This window comes from Diplotaxodon limnothrissa, linkage group LG7 (assembly GCF_057381915.1).
Source record: "Diplotaxodon limnothrissa isolate DT_005_m linkage group LG7, D_limnothrissa_male_GT1.1, whole genome shotgun sequence".
In the NCBI taxonomy this organism is placed as follows: Eukaryota; Metazoa; Chordata; class Actinopteri; order Cichliformes; family Cichlidae; genus Diplotaxodon; species Diplotaxodon limnothrissa.
The window spans coordinates 27,917,990-27,936,084 of NC_140602.1; the positions used below are offsets into that span (position 1 = coordinate 27,917,990).

General features: G+C 40.2%; 1 protein-coding gene across 1 annotated transcript; it reads right to left on the bottom strand.

Moving 5' to 3' along the window:
• Nucleotides 1-4,123: 4,123 nt before the first annotated feature.
• has3 (hyaluronan synthase 3) lies at nucleotides 4,124-17,284 on the bottom strand. The gene is made up of 5 exons (XM_085357828.1): nucleotides 17,226-17,284; nucleotides 9,281-9,374; nucleotides 8,656-9,191; nucleotides 6,929-7,030; nucleotides 4,124-5,053 (listed from the first exon to the last, which is right to left on the bottom strand). Exons 2-5 carry the CDS (start codon nucleotides 9,372-9,374, stop codon nucleotides 4,124-4,126), a joined length of 1,662 nt encoding a protein of 553 aa, XP_085213954.1. The 5' UTR covers nucleotides 17,226-17,284.
• Between the last annotated feature and the right edge of the window lie 811 nt (nucleotides 17,285-18,095).

An 18,095-nucleotide genomic window follows, 5' to 3' on the forward strand; every position in this document is an offset into this window, starting at 1 on the left:
CATACAGATACAGGTTTTTGGAACATATCCTAGAAAAAAACTTTGGTGTTTAGTCTTTTTGTTGGTGTGAACAGACAAAATCAAAATCTAGTGTAAAATGTGTAAATGACCCACATCAACATAACTGTATCCAGCAGAAAAACACACAGATATAATATATAATTCATTATATAAAAAAGACTTCTGAATTAAACTACAACACACCGAGAACTGTAAAATAACGATTCTAACAATGACACTGCTCAGCCACAACAAAATGCAGCCCTACCTTCAGAGATGTTTGGATTCTCTTTTCTGGTAAATCATAGTGGATGATAATGCTGTTCGTGATTCATGAGAAACACGCAAAGTCTAGAAAACTTCCACACCTATCCTGTATACTTCCAAATGCAATCAGTGTCTCAGTAGGAACAGATTTCAGGTCTGGTTTTGATACAGTACACACTTTAGCATGTATGCAGAAGGGAGGTTCATAGTACTGTCTGAAATCACTATATAACTTCCAAACATCATTAAACTTTAATACAGTTGTGTCAACATACTGTTGTCTGATAAGATGGTCACTGTTTTTAGATTTTGACAAGAAGACTTTGATACCCCAGTAGAACAAATGACAATTGCACCTCGACCACATACTTTGAATCATTAAAGGTATTAATATGGATTTTTTTCTCCTCATAGTTGCTGCAAAATCAGTTGTTTCAAAAATTTATCACAACAATGTTTAAGACAGTTGTTTATATTGGCATGCCTACGCATTACTAGAAAAACGCCCATTTTAGGGTTATCCCCAGGAATTTCAGAATTGTAGTGCCATGCTGTAGTGGCAGTTTGCGGCAGTGTAAAATCTGTAGGCCTATTGCTTTAGTCAATTTGCCAGCTTGCTAACTAGCACAAAAGATATTAATGTCTTGAATGCCCCCTTCCCGATTTCCTATGTTTTTGTCTGTTTGTCACACTCAAATGTTTCAGATAATTAAACAAATCTAAATATTAGACAAAGATAACACACGTAAACACAAAATGTAGTTTCTAAATGATGGCATTTATTATTAAGGGGGGGGGGGGGGGGGGAATCCAAAAATAATCCAAACATAAATCGACCTGTGTGAAAAAGGGATTGGACCCCCCTGTTATAACATAAATTAACCGTGGCATATCACATCTTTGGATGTGATATCCATGTTGAATTTCTGTGGCCACATCCAGGCCTGATTGCTGCCACATCTGTTCTCAATTAAGAAATCACTTAAATAGGACCTGCCTGACAAAGTGGAGTAGACCAAAAGATCCTCAAAAGCCAGAGTTGATGCCACGGTCCAAGGAAATTCAGGAGCAAATCAGACACATCTCTCAGTCTCGAAAAGGTTATAAAGCATTTCTAAAGCTGTGGGACTCCAGCCAACAATAAGAGCCATTATCCACAAATGGCGAAAGGATGGAACAGTTTTGAACCTTCCAAGGAGTGACCGGCCGACCTAAATTACCCTAAGTGCACATTGATGACTCATCCAGGAGGTCACAAAAGACCCCAGAACAACACCTAAAGAACTGCAGGCCTCACTTGCCTCAGTTAAGGTCAGTGTCACAACTCCACCATAAGAAAGACGGAAAAAAATGGCCTGCATGGCAGAGTTTTAATATGAAAAGCACCGCGGAGCAAAAGGAACATCAAGTCTCAATTTTACCAGAAAACATCTTGATGATCCTCAAGATTTTTGGGAAAATACTCTGTGGACTGATGAGACAAAAGTTAAACTTTTTGGAAGGTGTGTGTCCCGTTACATCTGACATAAAAGTAACACAGCATTTCAGAAAAGGAACATCATACCAAGAGTAAAATTTGGTGGTGGTAGTGTGATGGTCTGGGGCTGTTTTGCTGCCTCAGGACCTGAAGACTTGCTGTGGTACACAGAGAATTCTGCGGTCTATCAAAACATCCTGAAGGAGAATGTCCGGCCACCTGTTCATGACCTCAAAGTAAAGCGCACTTGGGTTCTGCAGCAGGACGATGACCCAAAACGCACCAGCCAGTCCACTTATGAACGGCTGAATTTAAGAAACTACATTTTGTGTTTACTTGTGTTATGTTTGTCTAATATTTAAATTTGTTTGATAATCCTAAATATTTAAGTGTGACAAACATGCAAAAAAACAGGAAATCTGGAACGGGAAAATACTTTTTCATATCACTGTATGTATGCATCTTAACTAAATACATTTAGGGTCTTCACATGGGGAGATATGCTAGCTGGCCTAATAACAGTATAACAGTTTTAATAATGTAACAGCTTTCCATGACTGTTTGAAGCTATATTAGTAATGTTTCTTGCAATTCCTCATTTGTCTAAATCTCTTCTTGCTGTTACTCAAGTTCAAAGCAAATATTAATTTGAGAATAATTTTTCCCTGCACTGATAAACTAAATCTTGTGGTTCACCCACCTGCCAAATCTCAAGAGCCCTACAGGTACCGGTCAAAGCTAAGAGTGAACCATACTTTTTTAATCTACTCTTGGCTACATACAGTAACTGAAAGAGAGTTAAACAAATCAGTGTGAAAAAGCATCTTTAGTGGAATGCTATGTGGCAATGCTAATCAACGAGGTAAACACAGCAGATCTTTTTCAAGCACTAACACAACACGTTATGGTGGTGTTTGGTGATGAATTTAGCAATATGTATCATCTTAGGATCAACATGTTTCAAATTATTACAAAAGGTGGCAGCTGGTGCACAATCATGGTAAAACCTTACAAACATTATTTTTGTGACCTTTACAATTTACTGTTTGTAATCTGAGACAATGATCTAAATGGCTTGGAAAGAAAGTGACTGGACTTCTTAATTACTTGAAGACGTTTCACATCTTATCTGAGAAGCTTCTTCAGTTCTAAAACTAACTTGATCTCGTGCCTCACAACACGCCGCAAGGTGCGAAAAAAGGTCACTATCAGCAGAGGCTTCGGTTGAAACCATTGTGAGGCCTTGCCTTTCCCTATTATCTGACCCACTGAGATCACCTGATGCAAGAGCTAAGTGGAGGGTGAGGCGCCTGGGAAGGGAACACAGAACTGCATAGTAAGTGGCAGACAGTTGGTGTCGTAAGCCATCCCCTCTTTACAAAGATGGTCATTCATCTATGCCCACTGTGAATGACCAGTGGACCTGAAGAAGCTTCTCAGATCAGAGGTTAAAAGTCTTAAAGAAACTTAAAGAAGTCCAGATGATTTCTTTCCAAGCTCCTCACCTGGATCACCTGGATGACTGAGAACCTACACAGACAATTTGAGACAATGTTACTTTACTGAAATTCACACACTACACTAGTAGATACATAGTATAATGTATATACTATTAAAGTATAAATAGTAAAAATGGAAGTAGCGAAATTAAGACAGAATATTTATGTAATTTTTTTTCATGCACCAACTGTACAGATCTTAGGATGTTACAGAGTATGGATGTATTTTTATGTATAACTCACACACTAGTGTATTTTCTGTTTATTTCTTAAAGACTCTCTTCCTACTTCCTACCTCTCTATATTTTTAAATTCATGCTGACTGGCCAGGACAAATTCATCTCTTCCTCTCTTCCATGTTAAACACATCTTCAGTTGAATTTGTTGGCAGTTTCATATTTTTTAAAATTTGCTTTGTCTCTGTCTGGACTCTACACCTACTGAGCCTCCCTAATCTTTTCCAAAGCAGGTGCTCTGACTAATCTAAGTAAACATCTTAAATATAAAAGTTTCACATGTATTTTTTTAAAAAAAAGTAAAACACTGTATGACACTTTTCATTACAAAAAGCAACCTGTACCCATCAATTACCTGATGTTTTTCGTAGCAAGTATATGGATATTTTAAAACATTATGACCTATTCTGCTTGGTTAAGGTTTTCACTGTGAAGCACCATAAAAATGGGATAAATGGAAGAACTGTATGGATCTATAAGTCCCCACAACTAGAGTCATGCTTCTCAAATTTAAGAATCACAGTGTTGTAGCACCAGCAATGAAGATGTGTTTTCCTTGTTCAATGTTTATTGTTCCAGCAAGGTGAGTAGAGACCTTGCTTGAATCAAACTGCAGTGAAACTCAGACGAGCAATATTTCCAGTTTAGGCCTCTTCATATGGCAGATGATACTGTTCTTCCCTCTTATTACACCGTTTGGCTACAATTGCCAAATACAGTACCACAAGAATAAGCCAGTAGCAGGCGTAGAGTATCGTCCCTGCTATCAATAAGGCTTTCTCAGTCTCACTGAATGGCTCCTGTGTTTCACAGTAAACTGTATATGCCACACCTCCAAGCAGCACCATAGCCCAAACTGTAACTGGCACCGCTCCAATGAAGTTGACCACAATCTTCCTGCGGCCTGATGTGCCCCATCCAGCCTTGTTTATGGTAAGCAAGGCAAATATTTTGGCAGGAAGAAGGCTGGACATGTAGAGAAGTGAGTAAAGTGACATGAAGATCATGACCAGACTGCCACGCAAAAAACAGGCGTAGGTCGCCTTCACCATCCCAACCAACTGGACTGTCAATAAGAAGAGCAGGATATTCCACAGCCGTCCACGATAGAAGAGATGGATGACTGTAGCAACCAAGAAGAACGGGAAGAAGCCAGTGACCATGGATTCATAAGTCATCCAGAGGCTGTGTTTATGGAACCACAAGGCATTGTAGAGCCATTCACGAAAGTAAGACTTGCTCCATCGAGTCTGCTGGTTGAGCCAACGCAGATACTGGGTTGGTGTCTCAGTCTGACACTGTGATCGAGCTGTGAATTTTGTCTTGTACCCAAAGCTAAGCACCCGATTGGTGAGGTGGCGGTCATCTCCAAAGCTGCACTTGGAGCCTAAAAAGGTCTGATGGTACCATGGCTCCAAGAAGTGCTGTAGCAAGGAGTTCCTGTACATCCCGAGAGGGCCACTGATACACTGGACACAGCCAAAGTAGGACTGGCACGCACGCTCAATGTTGAAGGCCATCCAGTAGCGCACACTGCTTAAGAAGGAGATCCATGAGTCGTACTTGTTGAGTATCTGGAAGATAGGAAAGTGCATAAGAATATATTAAGATTGAAAGAAAGGAAAATCACAGTCAGGTTTCATTGTATCTTAACAGTTACTGAAAGCTAAGATTTTTCCATCAACTTTTCCTTTTTTTTTCAGGTTTAGAGAATATTGTCTTGAAACTCTCCAAGGAGCCTTCACCGTTTTTTGTCCCAGATATAAATAGAATAAAATAGACACATTTTCAGGACCTAGATGACATTTCAAATGTAGTTTTATACATTTTTGCATTGTAGTTTTTTTCTGTGAGGATTTTACATTTGAGTATTTCAAATGTGCAAAAATATGCATGGTTAGCCCACTTTTCTGAGTTAGATACAGCTCATTTCTGTATCTAACTCATTAAATTGCTAATTAATCTATCTACCTCATTAAACTCCTTTACTTTAATTAATGTAAAACTTTATGTTATTCAAGGTTGTGGCTGTAGCTGGGCTGGTTATGCTCCCTGCTCTGTTTCTCATGTCTCTCTTTGGCTGTCAGCAATATATGAGGTTAACCCGCTATAGGTAGGCTGCATGTCTGTTCACTTGATTCTGTCAGCTTAAATAATTAGCGTTATGACAGCTGATAATTCACCTAAATGTAGCTCACTGAACTGTCTACTTGTAAAATTGCCTGATTTGAGCAGCAGCTAGTGTGGGACTTTTGTTCAGAGTTGTCCTATGGACTTGGGCTGCCATAGGAGGTGCAGACCTGCCATTGCCTTTACGGAGAGATTGTTGAGCAATGGATTGTGGGTGGAACTGGCATTACAGTCTCCTTAGTGTCCTTATTTGAGGCCTGACTGAGCACTTGGTTTTTGGGCTGAGTGTCCATAGCTGTCAAGTTCAGCTTTGTGAATACTAATTATCTTGTTCAATCCTCTTCGTTGCTGGAATTGGCTACAGGAAGATGAGCTAGTAACAGTGTGGATTCCCCTTTGGCATTTCCTTTATTGTACAGCACTTTGGATGTGAAGCTGATGTTACGTGCTTTTCTTTTTATCTCCTTTCGTTATGTCCCCCAGCTCTGGTAAGTCTATTCCAGCCTCTCTTGCTTTTTATTTATTGATTGATTGACTGATTTTTGAGCACACCATGAGACCAATTTGCATTTCAAGCAGAGCCTTCAAGCTTCACAATATAGCCATGGTCTTCCGACAACAAGGGAAAGCATCGTCTCATGATGCAAATGTTGTTATAACTTCAGTCTGGATACGACCACTTGCTAGGCTAGCTATAATTTCAGTTTTTCGTTGAAGTGCCCAGAACGGTTCTTTGTGAATGACGGCCACTGTTGTGTTAATAGCCATGCCAAGGACAAAGAAAATGGATTGTCTGTCTTTGAATGATTTAACAAGGCCTTGTCTTGCAGTGAAAGCCATCCGGCAGTTAGTTGTAGGGCTGCTTGCCAAATCACAATATCTCCTATTTTTACACGTGTTCAATGTAAAAGGATAACTGTATGACTGAGAAGGATTTAGAGCTGTCTATGACATTTCCAATTGTTGTGATATTTTAAAGTACACTAGAAGGCAAAGTGACAATCGGTGACAAAGGGAAGCCCTGTCCAACAACACCCACCGCTATGGAGCCGCTACTCCTCCACATTGAAAGGAGCCAGTTGAGGTGGTTTGGGCATAAGCGAGCATATTAGCAATCTGAAGTTTGCCCTGTACTTTGATGCAAAAATGAATTGCATACTCACAGACACAGCGTAATAAAGAAGATAAAAGCCATTTTGATGCATAAAGGGTTCAGTATTCTGTGACTCTGATATTTAGATATTGAGTTTAATCAATAACAAGAGAGGAAATTCAAGTTGACTTTCTCATTACACTTTTCCTCTGCAGTGCTGTTTTACCTGCACGTCTCCACCAACCCCTCCCACCATTGGATCTTCCTCAAGGATCTTGAGCATTTCTATGGTACATGCTGGGTCTAAAACTGTGTCTGAATCACACACCTGGAGAAATAAAAGACGACATAAAAAACAAAAGGTGAGGCCTAGTGGGGGTTAAACACGGGCTCAGACAATTACAACCAGCAGTCTAAGACCCCAGGTGTTGCCAAACACAGGCTGGTATTGATTGTAAAATCCAAGAGAAAAATGAGAGGCTGCTGACAAACATCCCAGCTGGTTCTCTGTAATTTCAATGCACCTGGGTCAGCTGTGGACTCGACCTTTACCCTCAGCAAGGACAAAGGCGTGCAACAGTTGGCCATGAAGAAGGAACTCAATATCCAGCATTAACCCACAGGTCTGGATGCAGACCCGGAAAGTCTTTCCATAAGCAGTTAAATAACAACAACAACAGTTTCAACAGTCTTGCTTGACTATTACTTGTGTAAAGTAGTTAGGATTTCATTCTTGTTTTACATTACATTGCAAGTCCTTCACGGATGGTGAAGATTTTCATTCTTCTAATAAACAGATGGTTTATTTTTACTATGAAAAAAATCACAAGTAATGTTACTGTCATGTTAAATACAAAAGAGGTCATTTTTGGGTGTGCAGGATTTTATACTGCTGACAACGCATTTCACAGTGTTGATGTAAGAAAAGTCATGCGTTATAATTGGTGGGGGAATCCGGCTGTGGGTAAACAGGAAAGAAGGGGGCTATAAAACATAGTTTGTAACCTGGTCTGGTCCTATTTTTAAAATAACGTAGTTTTATTTGACAGAAGGATCAATTTAAATCAGGGTTTGTGAAGTTTTTAAAAAAGCACTGGACCGAATCTGCCGTCGGGCTCTGAGCAAAAGCCTACTGTGCAATTAGGAGGTGGCCAACCTGCTGAAATCACAGAGGACCCAAAGAAAAAGAGAGTTCTATTCCAAGGATCTGGTATGGAAACTCGTGTTCCACTAACACAAGGCCTATTAAGGTAGATGAAAACTCTCTTAGGAAGATGCAAGAGTCCGATTATTAAGATATGTGATTGACATCTTGTTCCTCTGAGCGACCACCTTTTCCTGTATGAAACCAGGCTGAAATTCTGACTGTGGTATCCTTGGGCTCTGGACTGCAGGTCAGAATTACACTGTCAGCACTAGTAGGCTTTGAAATAAAAAGAAATCTTGTGTACTCTATTTCACTGTGAGTGTGGTTTTTCTAATGGCCACATAGAACTTATGTACTTCTTGCTCTAAGGCAGTATTTTTCCCAGTTTTTAACATTAGTGTGTTAGCATTAGCATGTAGTTCAGAAGAAACAGCTAGCACAGGTAGACATAAGTGCAGGTTTTAAATGGCATCTGTTATCAAACATGGTTCTCTGGCATTCAAAAATGGATGTATTGGAGAGCAACTTGGGTTTAGTATCTGGCATACAGGCTGGACAGCCAGGGATTGAACTGCCAGTCTTCTGATTAGTAGATGGCCTGCTCTAACTCCTGAGCTACAGCCATCCCGTTTTACATTACCGTGGTTAGTAGCTAAGTGGTCAGAATGACTATACAAACTATGCAGATCATAACAAGTGGTCAGGATGAATATTCAGATTATACATCAGGTCAGCCTAAATTGTTCAAATGAATTCTTTGCCATTGCAAATGTACATATATGTGATGGTGTCTGTGTAGCCCTTACCTGCACGTAGTCCACACTGTCCCCCAGCGCTTTGAAGGCAGTGTACATCACCTCCCTTTTACCTCCCCACTCCTGCATAATGCAAGAATAGCGGCAACCTCTGACCATCCTTGACACCTGTGCCATCTCTTCCATGTGCGCTGTGCTTTCCCCCCCACCTCCACTACCGTCCCTGTGATAGTTCCCCTTCCACACCATGCTGCCAGCCTGGTCCGCTCCTCCCATCACTTCATGGAAAATGTCCATCATGTAGCGATCCTCGGGTCTATTTCCATCCACAACCAGCACCACCTTCAAGCCTGGAAAAGAGATTCGGCAGATGCTGTGGAGACACTTCCTTAGGTAGTCTGGGTCCTCTTGGTAAGCTGCGATGCAGAGGGCCACGGAACGCCGGAGGTGTTGAGGTCGGGCAGGACTCCTCATCCGCCGATGCTCCAAGAATGCAAAGAGGCTCTGGAGAAAGAGGTGGAGGGAGAGGAAGGCACCATATAGGCCAAAGGACAGGTGGTGCTGCTCAGTGTGGATAAACTGGTAGCCTTCACAATGAAGAAGGGAAAAAAAATCAGTAAATACGATCATACATTTTAATTATCATATACTTTTTGTGTTTGTGATTGAAATGAACCTGTAACATAGGCCAACAGAATGGTGAAGAGGACCACCGCAGCAAAAAGGGTGGTGACCACAATGTTCAGCGCATTCCTGTAGCAAGAGGGCATCTGAAGATGGAGCAGGAAGTGAGACAGAGGGGTCCACAACAGATGTCAACATGAGAACAAGGGAGTGAGTGGAGATGGGTTTAGGAAAAGAGGGAACAATTTGTGGAGGGAAGAAGAGGTCAAGAAGAGAGAAAAAAAAACTCACGTGTGTAATCTTAATTTGTTGTCATATGGAAGTAATGAAACAAGACATGCTTTGAAAAAGCACAAACTTTATTCTGAGAGTCACTTAGACTCAACATGAATTTATACAATTGCCATTTTCTTTGTGTGTTTTTCAAAATAGTTGAGCACCTTGAGGCAACTGCTGTTGTGATTTGGCGCCATATAAATAAAATGCAACTGAACTGAGCTACAAACATCTCAGAAACAGCAAAAGCTACTAAAACAACTAAATCCCCCATTCTGCCATTAGAACCTCTGGTGCTCCTTTCTTCCACATCTCCAGGTTAGGGCTAGGGTTAACTTACTGCACAGGAGAGACTGGTTTATTCTTTACATTATTACATTCAGCTCTGTTGGACAAGCAGATTTATACACTTTTTTGAATGGATTCACAGATTTACATCATGGCATCATGCATTCTGCCCGCAGACTACATCAGGAGAATCTGTTTTATCGGCGCTCCTGACCGAAAGGAAAATTTTGCAAATAGAGGTGTTGGATCACATGACATCACAAAACATTTATATTCTTAATCACTGTTTTCATGAGTCATTTAGTCATTTACACAACAATTTAGTGTTTCTAGTAGCTCTAATTTGTCTGAAATATCTCCTCTCTCCTTTTCACTTTGGCATTTCTTTCCCCTTGTGCTCAGTGTGCTTACAGCAGTCTGAATCGTGAAATAAATCAACATATGAAAAATATACAAAAAAGACTAAACAGATTCAAACTACAAATTAAATCAATTGAAGTCAATTAGATAGAAATGATATAAACCATTGCAGCACAGTACCTTTAATACCTATGACATGCTCTAATTGCTGTAATAAAATATCGTCAACAGTGTCGAATGCTACACTGAAGTCTAATAGGACAAGCACAGAGATGAGTCCACTGTCAGAGGGCTTAAGAAGATCATTTGTAACCTTCACTAAAGCTGTTTCTGTGCTGTGATGAGCTCTGAAACCTGACTGAAACTCTTCAAATAAATGATCCCTCTGCAGATGATAAGCTGGAAGTTTTAAAACTACTCTTTCAATAATTAAATGAAGGTTGGAGATTAGCTAAGACGGCTGGGTCAGGTGATGGCTTTTATATTGAATCCTTAAACTTAATTACAGCACTTTTAGAAAGACATTTACTCTGATAAAATGTTTCCCCATTGCTGTATAATCCATTATTGTAAATGTAAAGTTATTAGTAAATGGTCAGATGAAAGATGGTTTTTGGGGAATACTGTTAAATGTTCAGTTTCTATGTCATATGTCAGAACAAGATCTAAGTGGGATTAAAGTGGTGTGTGGACGCTTTCACATTTTGTGAGAAGCCAACTGAGTCGAGTCTAGTTTAATCTATCATTTTCAGTATTTACACAAATGTTGAAATCACCCGCAACAATTATTTTATCTGAACTAAGCACTAAATGTGATAAAAAGCCCAAGAAACCAGATAGAAACTCTTAATAAGGATCAGGCAGACGATATATAACAACAAATAAAACAGCTTTTTGAGTTTTCCAATTAGAGTGGACAAGGTTAAGAGTCAGGCTATCAAATGAGTTAAAACTCTGTGTCTATGGTTAATAAGCTGGAATGGGACATTGTTGTTATTCTGCACCCTCAGACTGTGCTTCGAGGATTCTGACAGTTAGTTTATCATGAGGACGTTGATTTATTTCAACATATTCAACCTGCTGTAACCAGGTTTCTGTAAGGCAGAGTAAATCAATATGTTAGCCAATTATTAAATGGTTTACTAACAGGGACTCAGGGGAGAGAGACTAATTGTTTAATAATCCACATTTAACAGTTTTACTCTTTGATGTAGTTGTGGATATTATATTGTTCTTTCTGTTTATTTTTTAATATTTAAATACTACTGTTACTGCCCATCACCCCTCCCAGGATATGGGCTGCCAAAGGTAGCCCTCCAGAGATTTCTGTCCTGCTTTTCTGTTCGGAGGGGGAGGTGTCAGGCATGATGGAAAGAGAGAAACTGCAGAGAGCCATGTAAGACCGCAGCTCTGCTTCCTCGTCCCAACTCTGGATAGTCACGTTTTAGAGGGGGTTAATAAATTTGTCCAGATTTCTAGAAATGACAGCTGCTCCATCCAAAGTGGGATGGATGCCGTCTCTTCTAATAAGACCAGATTTTCCCCAGAAAGTTTCCTAATTATCTATAAAGCCCATTTCATTTTTTGGACACTGCTCAGACAACCAGGAATTTAAGGAGAACATGCGGCTAAACATGTCACTCTTGGTTTGGTTTAACCACAAAGATGTCTGAAAGACTTCTCAAAGCTAGCTACTTAGAAGCTGAATCCAAAAAGCAATACACCATCGCAGACACATTAATATGACCTGCCTGCAAAGTCATTGCAAATGAGATGCTCAGCCCTGACCCAGTTAAAGAAACAGCCAAAGTTCTTCTATCAGATATGAGAGAGGGACTTTCAACTGATGAGGTGATGAGTCCGCTTTTGAATGAACTGAAAACATGCTAACCATAACTTTCTTTTAAATAGCAGTTTAATTATTTACATTTAGCTATGTGCTGCTTTCAGCTAACCATTAAATCGATTTATCACTGACGTATTAGTAATCAGTGTTGGGTGTTAAAAAGTAATATCACATATTGCATTAGTTCTTAATTCTAGTAATTTGTTGTTTGATGTAGTTACTTTTCAAATAAAGAAAAACAACAAAAGAAATATCTTACGTGCATTTGCAATTTCTTTGTCTTCCTATGACTCCTTGGCATGAAGCTTGGCAGCATGACATCCTCAATACCACATCACAGCCACAACAATTTATCATAGCAACACTAACAAAGCTATATAGAGAAATCCCCAGAATGTCAGTCACACACACTCTCTCTCACACTCACACACACCTTTTGACTAGTTGTTTCTGTACACATTAGCACATCCTTTTTTCTTTTTTTTACAAAAACCAAATATGCAAGAATGATGATGGCTGAATGATTCAAATGCTAAATGCAATGCTTAAAAAAATGCAAATGCTAAAATGACAGAAAATCTATTCAAGTTCTGGTGATGCAGATGCACAACAAAATGTGTTTCAACTGTAAAAACTGCCAATAGACTACAATTGCAATATTACGAGTATTTTACAACCTACTGACTCAACCAATGTCTACAATAAAAGCAGGTGGTATCCACAGCACTGGTCTTTAACGCTTTCACACATAGTGGTCACTACAGTGGACAGCTATTCAAAGGCTGTTTTCTTGTATTTGTGTCAGTGTTGATGGTATACTTGCACATAAACCACTACATTGGACACTGATGTGTCACTCAATACCAAATTCATAAGTCAAAACATATGTTGTCCACCTAAGTGGACATGTAAAAAACTCTTTGAAAAGTACATGTTTAAAAAAAATGAAGTTCAAAAATCTTTTTTTCATACCTAAAGATGAATAAAAATACTTAAGAAAGAAATCCTGATTGAGGTTGTCATAATTCATGCATGAACTGGTTAAAGAAGAGTAACAGGCGGCAGGAAGGAAGTATGCTGAGCTTTTGGGAACAGAACCACTGGTAGCTCTAGCAACTAATGGCAGCGAAATCTGATGAGTGGATAGAGACAGAGTTTTATTTGGACTGTTACCTTCAAAACAGGGTTCTAGTTCAAATTCGGGGATCTAGTGATCCCAATGTTGCAGATTTGAGTGGGTAAATGGAGCAAGCGGCTAAAAAGATCAGGCAACATTTGAAAAATCATCCGAATCTTCTCACTGTCAGTAAATACTGCTAAATCAGTGCTAAAACTATTGTGACACCTGACCCAAGCTAAAGTCTGGGCAGAGTCCTGGCAGAGAAGACATGACATCAGGATCAGTGGGACCACTTTCCTTAAAGCCACATATACAGATAGATAAAGTTATTATCCACCTTTGCCCCCAGCCATAAGCCACCTCAGTGGGACCTTCCAGATAAATTAGACCATCTCAGTAAAGACGAGCATGTCAGCATTTGTTTATGATGACTATCATGTTGGATGCAGCCACACTTTAGACATGTACATCACTGAAGACCTACATATCAGCCTCAAAACCTCTGAAGTGAAAGACTATCTTCAAGATCTGCTGAACCATGAGTGGATTTCAGAGTCCCAGTCACCCTACTCATCCTCAGTTGCCTGTATTAGAAAAAAGTCAGGTGAACTGAGATTGTGCTGAGATTTCAGGGGACTCAACAGAACGTCAGTACAGAGGCACAGAATTAAAAAATTTCCAGAATTCAAGATAGGCTAGATTCCCTTGACAGCTGCTTCTGGTTTTCTGCTCTTGATCAGGGCAAAGCATATCAACAGGGGTTCCTGGACCCTAAAGGTTGCCCCCTCACAGCCTTCATCACACCTTGGGGCAGCAAAACTGCATATTTAGGCCTTGAGCCTCAGCAGAGTTTCAATGAAGCATGGAGGACTAATTAAGAGGGCTATTTGGAAGACAACCTAGTCCACTCTCCTTCATTTGATACTCATGTCAAACACATCAGAGATACCAAAAACATGGTGGCAAACTCAGATCACAGAAGTGTGATGTCTTCGAGAAGAAACTGGGTTTCCTCAGTCAGATGGTGCTAGAAAAAGGATAGCTGAGGACCCAGCTGAAATAGCTCCTGTCCAAGCTCTCAGAGAATGCAAAGAGATGTGGACCATTTTGTAATGCATGCTGACCCTCACCCTGCCCCACCCTGAGCCTGGTTCTGTTGGAGGTTTCTTCCTGTTAAAAGGGAGTTTTTCCTTTTAACTGTCACCAAAGCACTGGTTCAAAGGGGGTCATATGATCTGTTTTCTTTGTATTATTGTCGAGTCTTTACCTCACAATATAAAGAACCTTGTGGCAACTGTTATTGTGTTTTGGTGCTATATAAATTAAATTTAATTCAATTGAAATTAATTGAATTTATCTAAAGAAGCAGATTGGAAAGACTCGCTGTCAAACATAGTGCCTGCCTACAACTACACTTGGAAGGAGGCTACTGGGTTTTCCACATACTATTTGCTGTTTGGCCACACTCCTCGGCTTTCTGTAGATGTCTTGTTCAACTTGCCTTCACAGGACCAGCAAGCAAGCTATGAGAAGTATGTGACAAAATGGCACTCTCAAATGAAGGAGGCTTATGAGATTGCACCTATTACAGCTCAAAAAGAAGCTTGGCAATCTCAAAGAGAGAAGTCCAGAGAAGCTTTGGTCATACTGGGGGGATGCAGTGTATGTGGTAGTGAGTCAAAAAGCCCTAGCATCCCAGTTTATGAGTTCAAACCACAAAAGGAGGAAAGAGTGACACAATACACAGGAACCTGTTCCATCAATGTACCAGCCAGCCCGTGGAAAAACCATACAGATGGGAACAAAACAAATAAAGAGAAGCCTGAGACAAAAGGAAGGAAAAGCTCAACAACGTATTAAGTTTTAATATTTGTTTAAGTATTAAGATGGGAGCTATTTGCCCCCAGGGGCTGTGAGGTCTTGATGGCCTGTAGATATACATAGAAGGTGTGAGAGACAGTTATAAGAAACTGATGCAGATTGAAGACACTAAGATGAACAGAAGTGCATTAATGTGTAAACAAAGATAAGTGTGGTAGAGTGTTGGATAAATATTGAGTCTGGTTACAGGAGAAAAGTCATAGTAATGTGATAAACTTGTTTATCGATCTAGACAGGAAAAATAATGTATACCTGGCAAAGACAACTGATGATTAATTGGTACTGTGGGTTTTATTTGGTGAACGTAACACAGTGTGGAAAATGTTTTATTGAACAGTTAAATGCAGTGTTTACAACCATAATTGTTACTCGGGGACAGGCACTAGTAGTGGAAAGAAATGTAATGAAAAAGAAAACATGTTAACAGAGTTTTATTATTAATTCGTTCAGGGTGTGGCACCCCATGTTTTAAGCATTAATAACAAGTTTCAACATTTTTCTTGATGTTGTTTTAATATGTTTGTTGTGAAAATAGTTCATCATAGTACAGAGTGAAAAAATTAATTTGCCCTCATCTGGCATTAAGGCAATACTGGGTTGCGTCAGTCAATGGGACTTGTGCCTCAGACAAATGAATGACTGTCAAAGTAATCGCTTACTAAAGTAATCCAAGCCAGTCATGGTTATGGTAGCTGACAGTAACACAGAACTGCTATTGTGTTGTACTTATGAGAAGTCGTGCTCATTGTAAAAAATAATCATGTGATCATTAAATGCCTCAGAGACTTCATCAATAACCAACGCCTCGTGGTGGCGCTGTGTGGCAGACAGGATGAGGACCAAAACACAGGACTCAAAAAAAAGGAGTGAACTAAAGGAGGCAGCTTTGTTGCTGAAATAACGATATTTAAACATGGAAGCTCTGATAACCAAAAACTCAAAAACAAGGAACCAGAAGTAAACAACTAGGGGGAACAACGAGGAATAAACTGGGGTACCAAGGATCACACAGGAAAACACACAGCACATGGGACGACACGACAATAAGCAAAGGAACACAGAGGACTTAAATACACAGAGGATAACAGGAGGGAACACAGCCGGACGTAAACAGACACAATGTGTCAGGGAGGAAGCAAAGCTGAATACACTGAACACGCAACAAGGGACTATCAAAATAAAGCAGGAAACACACACAACTCAGATTCAAGACACCCAAGCTTAACACAGTGTCTAGGGAGACACGAGTAAACACAGGAGAAGATAAACACTGAGTGAGGGAGAACTAAGAACATTATGAACCTAAGAATCACAATAATTATTAAAAAACAAACAGCATCATGACTACAAAACACTGGGTGTGAATTTGTTGTGCCTAAAATACTCTGAAATGTTCGTCTTAGACATCTGTCTCAAGTCAATTAAAGCTTGCTAATGTGCTACTGTTACAGCTACCATCATATAACATAGCACACCAAATAAGGTTGTAGCAAAGAACGATTTATTTCCTATTTGTAATAGGAAGAACATTTTCATTCTTGCATGAACGTTCCACAGTCTTAGGCATTTTAGATTTACTTAAGTTCTTACTGTATGCACTGAGACTCTCTAATAATGGCAGGCATTGTGCAAAAAGGACCAACACATTAGGGAGGTCCAACACAGCAGTGATGCTGTGGAAAATCAAACAGTACAAGGTTTTTCATTGGAGACACCAGAAGCTTCAAATGGGTACTCTTTGGCTATTTTTTCAGATAGTTGCTGTCTTCTTCCACACAGGGAAAATGTTGCATATGCTAGGAGCTAACACAAGGACACAATAACAATGTTATGTTCAGACTGATTCACATTGATTTTTTTAGTTTTCAGTGTAATTTTAAAGCAGAGTAAGCTGAGCAATTCAAGCTAAGTGCCGGGCAGAAATCTCTACCATACACTGTAAACATTCAACACACATGCCTGAACACTATCCTACAATGTAACTATTGATTAATACGGTTTTTCTAACTTTTCATTCCGTTTTTGTCTCTATTCAACCTTCATTTAGTTAATCTTTAGAACTGCATACCAAATCTGAAGAGGTATCCAAAACTGAAGCCTAAGCATAGTCTATTTAATGAGCTTTTGTAAGATAAACCCACATTTTAATGTAGTTATGTTACAGAAATAAGAAATGACTGATTTTGCTATCCTGAGGGCAAGTGAAAAACATTTTAAAGACCTTACCTTCCTGAACCAGTGCCCCCTCTGTATTTTCCAGTTTTCAGTCCGTCAAGCCAGGACATCCAGCCCTCTCCTCTCCTTTGCACACAACTTTCCTTGTTCTCTCCCCCTCCTTCCTCCAGCTCACACTACATCTTTATTCCAGCTTGCTTGCTTAATTCACATCCAAAAATACACCAGGCTGCTTTGACCACCACACTCCAACCAGCGTGCCTGTAAGTCACCCTCCTCCTTCTCCTTCGATCTTCCAGGAGTTTCCCAGGGGATGAGGTCCCCAACCTGAGATGTGATCAGAGGTGCTCAGCCAGCAGCTGACGTTGGTGCAGTCTCTGTCGGTGTTAAGCAGCAGTTATTCTGCCGTCTGTGTGTTGCTCTCCATCCTATGGACATGGTCAGAGCAAAGTGAAGATGCCTGAGATTCAAAGCAAAAGGTTCCGTCTCTGCCTTAGTTTTGACGTCTTCTTTGTCGGGGGATTTCTCTAGCTTCTCTTCTCTCTTCTGCAGTCTCTGCTCAATTTTGCACCTACTGTTTTCAGCAGAGCTGAAAGCGTCCTCCTTTATCACTCTGTCCAAGCTGGTCGACTGAGAGCCCAACACTGCTGAGCGGCTCCTTCACCACCTGCTCCCCTCCCCTCCCTGGGCATCCTAACCAGCACCCGATCTCTCTGCAATGCAGCCAGCAGTCTTTAACAAGTCTGGGTGCTCCTTTCACTTCTCTACCTTACTCAAGGCAGCCCTTATGGGCTTATTCATCTTCCCTCCCTCTCTTTTCCTCTCCTCTTTGAGGCTGAGTTGCTGACACGCTTATACCTGGACAAACTGCAGCATGCACTGGAGAATCGATAGATGGCTGGCAAAGCACAGCGATCTAAA

Coding starts and splice junctions, on each gene's coding strand:
- has3 (XM_085357828.1), bottom strand. CDS start 9,374: ATGCCCTCTTGCTACAGGAATGCGCTGAACATTGTGGTCACCACCCTT. Junction 7,031..8,655: donor ACAGTGTGGACTACGTGCAG/GTAAGGGCTACA, acceptor TTATTTCTCCAG/GTGTGTGATTCAGACACAGT. Junction 5,054..6,928: donor GGGTTGGTGGAGACGTGCAG/GTAAAACAGCAC, acceptor CCTATCTTCCAG/ATACTCAACAAGTACGACTC.